The 9,490-nt window shown below is 47.8% G+C and overlaps 1 protein-coding gene across 1 annotated transcript; it reads left to right on the forward strand.

The window, feature by feature from the left end:
• Positions 1 to 5,035: 5,035 nt before the first annotated feature.
• C2H21orf140 (chromosome 2 C21orf140 homolog) lies at positions 5,036 to 5,791 on the forward strand. The gene has a single exon (XM_075543373.1). It carries the CDS (start codon positions 5,036 to 5,038, stop codon positions 5,789 to 5,791), a length of 756 nt encoding a protein of 251 aa, XP_075399488.1.
• Positions 5,792 to 9,490: the final 3,699 nt, after the last annotated feature.

A 9,490-nucleotide genomic window follows, 5' to 3' on the forward strand; every position in this document is an offset into this window, starting at 1 on the left:
GTTTAGTTGTGAGGATTTTATTCTTTTTTACATTCAGTCATAATCCATACTGAAGGCTAGCATCTTTGATCTGCATCAAAGTGCTGTGTCATCTGCTTATTGCAGGTTGTTAATAAGCCTTCCTCCAATCCTGGTGCCACATTCTTCTTCATATAAGCCAGCTTCTCTGATTATTTTCTCTCAACGCACAGATTGAACAAGCATCTTGTGAGGATACAACCCTGACACCTTTCCTGATTTTAAACCATGCAGTGTTCCCTTGTTCTGTTTGCCTCTTAATCAATGTACAAGTTCCTCATGAGCACAATGAAGCGTTCTGGAATTCCCATTCTTCTCCAGGTTATCCAGAGTTGGTATGGTCCACACAGTGAATGCCTTGGCATAGTCAATAAAACACAAGTTCACATCTTTCTGGTATTTCCTGCTGTGAGCCAAGATCCATCTGACATGAGCAATGAAATCCCTTGTTCCCCATCCTCTTCTGAATCTGACCTGAGCTTGCTCTCTTCTGGAAAGTAGGGAGCCGAACAACTGGAGGGACGGGAGCACTGGCTGCCACAGGACTGAACCACGTTGGCAGGATTTTCCAACGCTGCCCCTTGGAGGTTCTTCAGGACCACCAAGAGCAGCAAAGGGAATGTCAGTCCCATTTTCTGCTTTGCATATGTTTTTATTTACCCGTCTAAATAGCTATTTCCATATAGGGATGTGTTTTCTCTGAAGTCCCTACTGGCTCAAGCATCTGTACCTACTACTCTCCCTCTGTCCCCGGTGAAACCTCACTCTAGGGTGGTGGTTCTAATCTTGACTTCCCCTCCCCAATGAGCAGTAACCCCAGACCAATTCAATCAGAAGCTCTGAGCATGGGACTCAGACAGAGCAATTCTGTAATGTTCCCGGTGACTTCTCCGAGGCCCTGAGGATCGCATCCCTGATCAAGCTTTCACATTGGTGGGGTGGCTTTCTGTTCTTCTGAGTGAAGGCTACAGGAGCCAGAGGTGAGAGTCTTGCCTCCACCCAAAGAGGTTGGTGTTAACAGGGCAATTACCCTAATGAGTCCAGTTCCTTCCCAGCAGTGGGAGCCGGGAATAACAAGGTGTACCCTAATGAGTCCAGTTCCTTCCCAGCAGTGGGAGCCGGGAATAACAAGGTGTCCACAGGAAACCCTTCCTGAGCAGGCGCAGATCCAGGTATTTAAAAATATACACGAGTGTAGACACTAAGGTGACCAGATTTTAACATTGGTAAAGCGGGACACCATTGATAAAACTCATACTGTGGCGAAATAGCCATATGGCAGCCCAAAACCGTGTACCCTAGCTTGTTGTGCATTCTTTCCAAAAATCGGGACATTTTTAAATGCCATGGGACGCAGGACAAATTGTTAAAAATCGGGACTGTCCCACCAAAAGCGGGACGTCTGATCACCTTAGTATACACACACACACACACACACACACACACACACACACACACACATGACACAGGCCACCATACCATATACTCACTCATAGACACATAGGTGCACACACACACATACTTGCCTACTCCTTACAAACATAGAGAACCCCTGGGTGGTATAAATGATGAATGGCAGTGAGCTGAAAGATTGGAGGTTCAAGTCCACCCAGAGACACCTTGGATGAAAGGCCTGGTAATCCACCTCCAACAAAATTTTATCTGACCTCTTCTAGCTTCCCTGTTGCCACGAGGCAGAGGTCAGCCATGCCTCCACCATCCATCCATCCTATTCTGACATCAGCCAGTGGTCCTCCCACCACATGACTTCTATGCTGGGTTCAATAATTGGTGGCACTGGTCACAAAGAACTCGCAGACAGTACTCATGATTAAGGGGGCATAAGAGGGGGATAACCTGGTTACCACCAAGTAAGATCAGTAAACAGTAAGGGTACAGTCGTGGGTCCACAGCAATGCTCTCTTCAGCCAGCAGCCCAGTCATTTCTCTCTGGGCCACAGCCTGGACGCATTCTGAACCCTTGGCCAGAGCCAGGAAGGCCTCTCGGTGCTCTGCCTCCCAGTCTGGCTCATAGACGCAGCACCGATCCTCTGCTCCATCGCAGGGTTTCCTTGCTTCCACCTCTGGTTTCAGTCTGGCTCCTTTGCTCTGTCCCATGGTCTCCAGGCACACTCTCTGGCGGATCTGGTCTCAGCCTTCAGACGGAGATCACAAATGTGTTCTTCTTCCGCTGATTTGGGGATTTCTCTGTGTCCATGATGGCCCTGAGACACAGAGGATTTCTTAAATGAAGGTGTGGCCTTTGACTTTCAGAAGACCACGAGGAAACAAGGTTCACAGCCTCGATTAAGGTCAAGGCCTAATTCCACTTTAGTCTCATTCATTTGCATAGCAGAGTCTCTCCAGAATGGGATTATAGCCACAGGCACAGAGCCAAGAATTACAACACATCCCATAGGAATGGTGGCTAGAAGGACCATGCTCATCGACTCCGTCTCAGTTCTACTCTGACACACATGGGGCCATCAGGAGTTGAAATTGACTTGAAAGCGACAGTCACGCTCAGGGGGAAGGAAAGCTGCTAGAATGTTAACTTAACATTTTAGAAGACCAAAATTCATCTATAACACCTCTTCCCAGCCCCTCCGGGGGTAACCTGAAATACCAGAAAGAGCTCTCACCACCCAGGTATGTGTCAATGTTTAGCTAACAGGCCACTGAACACACACAAAGTGTACAGACAACATATAAATGGAGTGTGTGCAGCGTGGCCTTTCTCTAAAATGCCCTTCAACAGGCAAGGTCATGTTCCCTTCTCTTCTCTTGATTAGCATCCAGGCCTCTTTGTATCTGTTTGGGTCATTCACTTCCCACAATTAAGGGTCCCCTGAATTTGCCAGCTGCAGACTCCCTGTGTGTGAGGCTGGGTTGTCTAGAGAAACAAATCCAGCTCTTTCTCAGACCTTAAGAAAGAGCTTTATATCAAACAGTAATCATATCTCAAGAAGGTATCCCAGCGCAGCCTGACTCAAGTGCACAAGTCCAATGCTAGTCCTTAAGTCCCTCTTCAGACTCACAGAGCCACAAGATCGTGTCGCAGAACGGTGAGGCTGGAAGCAGAATTTCCCAGGCTGGCAGATGCAGAGTCACGTGGCTCCAACGTTGGTGGAAACATGTCAGGCTCTCAGGGCCAGGTGGCCTGCATGAGGCCAACCCTCAAGGTAGGCAGAGCCCCAGCGGGCAGGAAAGTGGAGGGGCAGAGAGAGGATAGTTCCCAGAGTCCCTTGCTCTGATACAAAAGGCTTATGATATCTAGGCAGTGTCATCAGGCTGACTCGATTGACAGGTTTGATTCGACCCCTAGGCAGAAGTGTCCAGTTGGCATCATCCCTACTCACCACACCAGGTGACGCAAGCATGTTCGGCGGTCCACCCAGAGGTCTTTCACAAGAAAGGCCTGGTATTGTACTTCCAGAAAGTCTGCCCCTGAGGCCCTACAGGTTGTATATAGTCTATATGTACATGTTGTTCATAAGGTAAAAGAAAAAAAGAATCAGTAAGGACAAAGTCTTATGGAGCAGACTTGTATCCCGACATGCATGGGGCCGGTGTGAACGGGGCTCATTTCTGGATGACCACTGGTTTGGTTAATTCCTCTGGAACTGACAGGAGCTACGTGTAGGCGGCCATCTGTGAAGTTCAGTGTTTCCTCAGCTTCCATGTCACAATCCCGACGCCAGGTCTAGAGGGAGGTCAGGGATCCCTACAAATTTCTCTCAGCTGATTTGCAAGACCCCTCCCCCCCCACCACCACTCCCCCGGCTGCCATCCATCTCCTTTCTCTCAGGGATCCACTCCATTTCCTGCTCAAGGTCTCACCCAGTCTGTGGGGGAGAAGGGGGCACATCTGACTGTTTTATTTCAGTTCAACCCCTGCTGAAGGTGTGCATTTCCACCTGAAGCAGAGTCTTTTAGAACAAGATTTCCAGGTGATTCCTATAGATCCCCAAGTGATTCTTACAAAGACAGAACAGATCTTGCCAGAATGTAGATCCTGATTCAGTGTGCCTGGGGTGGAAAGGCGAATGCTCAGAGGGGAACAGCATCGACTCACACTCGAGCACCCCTCCTTTGTAGTGAGACCATTCGTTGACTCTTCTCCCCCACAGGATGGCAGCTTCCTTGAGGGTACAGACTCCAGATTCACACAGACCCTGGGACTTGGGAGACACTCAAAATGTACTGAGGAAATACAGAGCGATCAAAGAAGAGCGCGGGGAGAGACAATTCCCATGTTTGCCACAGTGTGGATGATTTATTGTGCTTCCACATTAGGCCCATCTGGACTTCAGGTTCTCCCTTCCCATCGCGTTTCTTTTTCTCCTCAGAGTCCCTGAAAAAATCTCATGGGCTCTTCCCCTGCAAACCAGCCTCTTTCCAAATAACAGCAGCCTTTTCTGAAGCTCTGTACCCACCGAGGAGGTGCATGACTTCACTCACCACCACAGGCCGACACAGGAGTATTCTCTCTGCCATGGTATGGACACGCTGAGGCTGGTGAGGGGTGGAGCTGAGATCTGACCTTCCTCCTCCTGCTTGAAGAAAACTCCTCTCAATGGCAAAAGTGGGCAGGCACAAACATTATCACAATCAGACAGACACCACACATGTATCCTGACCTACGTGGGCCTGCCACCAGTGTGCCCTTGGTGCCTGGCACAGCGCTTGAGGAGTAATTGGTTCCCAATAAATACTTGTAAATGGGGGAATACATAGAACGATGCCTCCCATCTCCATGAACTCAATGGAAAGGGATCAGAAGGGGACCCATTGCTTTTCAAAGATTACCCACCTCTGTCCTATTACAGAAGTGATGTTCAAGTCATGGTCCATGGATAGTATCGGAAGAGCCGGAATGGAATTGTTCCAAGGATGTGTTCTATGAAATCTGGGTTGCTATGGGGCTGGCAGAGCTGTAAGAAAGGCCATTATGAGGTCATGGTCCCTCGCTTACCAGACCTCCTCCGATGTGGGCAGCAGCACCTGAGCAGCTGCCATGCTTCACTTTGCAAACCCTCTTTTAAGAAACCTCATTGTCAGAAGTCAGCTTGAGAGCATCAAGAGGAAGCAGTGCCTCCAGTACTTGAAAACACTGCGGACTCTTCAATACGATGGGTTTAAGACGGTCTATTTTGGAGAAACTTACATCCCAGAAAGTCTCGTAACTGGGGAAGATGTTGGTGATGGCTATGCCATGCAGAATCCAACGTGGTGCATTGTGCATGCTGGTGGAAGTCAAGGATGGGTGCCTTGGAAATACCGGTTCTTCCTGCGAGATGAGTTATGGGTCAAGCAAGAAGATGGCCTCTTCTTCGAGTTCTGTGACGTGGCAAAGAAGTGTTACGGGAAGTGTGTCATTGTGGTCAAAGAGAAAAGGCAGCAGGATGCGATGAGGCCCAAAGAAGACCAAGAGTATAAAGCCCAGCCCCGTGCCCCACCAATCATTAACCCAACAAGCAGCTGGTGCTGCCCTGAGGTGGCCAAGTCCTGTGGCCATGAGCTTCTCTTTCTGCCTTTCCCTTACAATTACCTGAACCCTCTAGACTCAGCCTGGTCGTCTCTGAAATGGTTTATCATCAATAACAGAAAAGAGTTTTGTTTGAAGTCCATTGACAGTATCTATTCTTACCAGTTGATTCTGTTCAGTGACCTGATTAGCAAAGGAATTGAAAGGATAAGCCCAAGCAAGTGGAAGACCCTAACCAACAAAGTGCGAAGATGGGAAAACTACTATCTTGGTAAATTCTCATGAGGGAGATTCCTGTAGCCAGGAGCGTGACTCTGCTGTGTGTCTGATCTTTGCCAACTTCACTGAGCTAGAGTCTAGACCACTAAAATCCTAGTCTAGCCAAAAAAAAAAAAAAAACCCCAAACAAAACAACTAATCAACTACAATAGTGATCTCACAGGGATGTTGTACACATTAAGAGTTTTTAAAAGATGTAGACCAAGCGTTTGGCGTTGACAGGAGGAATCATTAAAGTTTGTCAGTAAATTCGGGGTCTGGGCTCTCATTTTGTTAAGACCACTTTGAAGGTTATGTCAATAGGAAATAAGGGCTAATCTAGCTTAACTGATGATGATGGTGAGAATTAGTTAAAATATTATGGATTAAATTATATCCATTTCAAATATGTATTGAATTCCTAAGATGTATGTGTCAATGTGACCCTACTTGAAAACAGGGTTCTCTTTTTTTATATTAATGAGATTGTGCCAGAGTAGCGTGGGTTCTAAACCTAATCACTTCTGAGTTGTCAAAAAAAGCAGAGTAGACATAGAGCCACACCCAGGGGAAAGAACGCAAGGAATGCAAAGGAACCTCCAGGGCTACTGACAAGGAAGGGCCTTCCCCTAAGGCAGCGGCTCTCAACCTGTGGGCCTCCTCCCCTTTGGGGGTCGAAGGACCCTTTCACAGGGGTAGCCTGATTCATAACAGTAGCAAAATTACAGTGATGAAGTAGCAACGAAAATAATGTTATGGTTGGGGTCGCCACATGAGGAACTGTATGAAAGGGTTGTGGCATTAGGAAGGTTGAGAACCACTGCTTTAGAAGAAAGGCAAGGCTTTCTACTCCCACGAAGCGTTTCTGTCTCGGTAACCTACAGGGCCAGTTCTGCACTATGCTATCAGGCCGCTATGTGTCAGAATCCACCCCGTGGCTGTGAGTATGCATGATGCTGAGAAAAAGAGTGTGGTTCTTGAAAGCTACCCACAGAAGGTGTTTTGGTTACAGCAGCACTAGTTAATTAACTAGGTAACAGAGCATGTGGTTAAAATTTAGGCCCGAAAACAAACCAAACTTGCTATTAAAAAAATTTTTAATTAAGTAACCATTGTGGGCCCACAAAAATCACACAGAGCAGCCAGCTTGCCATGGGTGAGGGATGGTGTCCAGGCTGTGCAGAACATGGCGCGCTCCTTCTCATGGCTTGTGAGCAAGGTGGAGAGGAGGAGGAGGCGGCGTTTGAGAAGTCACTGCCTCATCAGACCCTGCAAGGCTAGCTGGTCGTTCCAAACAGGGCCCTGAAATAAGGTTATTCTTGGCTCGAGGGGCCTTGGGAGGTAAACAGGTGGGAAAAGGGGAGTCTGTACAACCTACTCACCCAACCCATCTCACCACCCAACTCCAAGAATCCCAACAGGGGGGCATTAGACTTCACCATAGAGTGGACGCGCAGAGCCCGGAGGTAGCCAAGTCGCTCTAACGGCATCATATTCAAAGTTGGGACTGTGGTTCATGTAGGCTGTGTGGATTCTCTAGAAACAGACCTGGCTCCCATTAAACGTATCATCAAATCCATCCTCGTTTTTATCTGTTCTGCCAGTCACTTCACAATAGAAGTCATCATTCTGAGGTGAGTAAAATGTTTATTCAATTCCCAGCAGACTTGAGTATTTAAGTGGTGTGAGGTCAGGCTCTTGATAGCCCTGTGCAGAAACACCTCACTCATGAGTCATCTTCGCTTGCTTTCCACAAGAGTAAGTCTGATGAAATACTGACTGCTTCGTAGGAATTTAGCAGTGGATTTCTGTAGCACTTTACTATTGTTATCTGGTGAAAAGATGTACCTGAAACACGCATTGAAACCATGAGGTGTAAGTTCTTGGAGATTCCACTTCCCAGCCACCGCGGCTGTATTAGTTTCTTGTGGCTGCTGTAACAAATTACCACAAACAAGGTGACTTAAAATAGCAGGCATTTATCATCCCACAGTTCTGGAGACCAGAAGTCTGAAATCAGTAGCACTGGGCTAAGACCAAGATGTGATCAGAGCTAGGTTTCCTCTGGAGACTGTAGGGCAGAACCTGTTTCTTGTCTCTTCTACCTTCTGGCTGCCACCAGTACTCCTTGGCTTGTGTCTGCATCACTTCTGTCTCTTTTGTGGTCGCATGACTTTCTCCTCTTTTGTGTCCAGGCTCCCTCCACTTCCCTCTTTTGACAACGTGTCTGATCGTGTTTAGGACCCACCTGTATAACCCATGTTCCTCTCCTCCATAGTCACATCTGCAATGTCCCATTTTCCATATAAGGTAACTGTCCCAGGTCCCAGGGACTAGGAGCTGGACATCTTTGAGCACCATGTTCCAGTCACCACAGGAGTTAAAGAAAGTTTGTTCGGCCATTGGAATGCTCCATTTCCCACTGGGAATTAGTTTAGTGTATAAAATACTCGTGTGATCCTCTTCTCTACCGATCTCATGTGTGTTTCAGGTAATGGGACTCAAACCTCCTCCGTTGCCCCTGTGCTGACACTGTGCAGGTCAGAGTGAGGAAACTGGTGGGTTTTGTTCCTATGTCACACTTATTACCCCCCAGAGTTCTGGAGTGATAAGTGTCAGAGTTGTAATTCATGCCAGACACCTGTAGACACTTTCCACGCTTAACTCCTAACATCCTGTGATGTAGAAAGCATACGGCCAAGACCAAAACACGGAGACCATGCTGCTTGCTTCTGCGTGGAGGAGCCAGGAGGCGGACTCTGAGTCCAGGGCAGCCCTCTTTAATCATCAGCTCATCCAATCCTCCTAACAGCCCATCAGGTAGAGTTCATTATTTGTGCCCGGATGAGGAAACTGAGACATTGAGAGGCCAGTCAAGGCAGTCAGAGTCTAAGGTGCTTCGCTGGGCTTGGTCATGAAAACCAAACTGTCTCTTTTCCATTCGCATGGCGTAAGGCTAAAGTCCAACGTCCAACCGGGTGTCAGTCTGAAAATATGCCCATCTCCAACTGGATGCCACAGTAAACCCAGCGTATCACCACCGAGTTGATTCGGACTCACAACGACCCGATTGGACAGGGTAGACTTGTCCCTATTTGCGCCTTTGCATTTCTGCAGCCATACATCTTTATGGGAGTACAGAGCTTCCTCTCTCTCCCACGGAGTGGCTGGTGGTTTCAAACGGCTGACCTTGCCATTAGCAATCCAGTGTGTACCTCACTCTGCCACCAGAGTTCCTGCCACAACAAAAATGTCTTTCAACAGAGACATACTTGCCAGTGGGGAAGGAAAGGGCCTTTTTAGGTGATTAGATGAATAAGTGAGACCAACAGGAGCTACTTTTGTTACAGAATCAAAACAACCTAGTCAAAGGGGAGGGGGCCTGGTTTCATTAGTAGGAAAGTAAGTAAGGGAAAGAGAGGCCCAAAGGGCTACCTTTAATTTGCAACTGAGTTACAAAACACTTTCCCTAATGAAGAAGGGCTGCCTTCTATTGGACATGGAAGTTTCCGGTTAGCAGTAACAGAACATGCGGCAGGCTTTGGGAAAGGGAAGGACCTAGCGGGAATCTTACTTTTCCCGTTTATTAGCTATGCGGTTGGGGGCAGGTGACTTCACTTCCCCGAGGCGCAGTGAACTCAGCACATTAGAGCTGAGGGCTTTGAAGGTCACTACATGGTATCTGGTACTTAACGAGGACCCAATAAGCAGAAGCTCAGGTTGAAG

Source organism: Tenrec ecaudatus, chromosome 2 (genome assembly GCF_050624435.1).
Source record: "Tenrec ecaudatus isolate mTenEca1 chromosome 2, mTenEca1.hap1, whole genome shotgun sequence".
Lineage (NCBI taxonomy): Eukaryota > Metazoa > Chordata > Mammalia > Afrosoricida > Tenrecidae > Tenrec > Tenrec ecaudatus.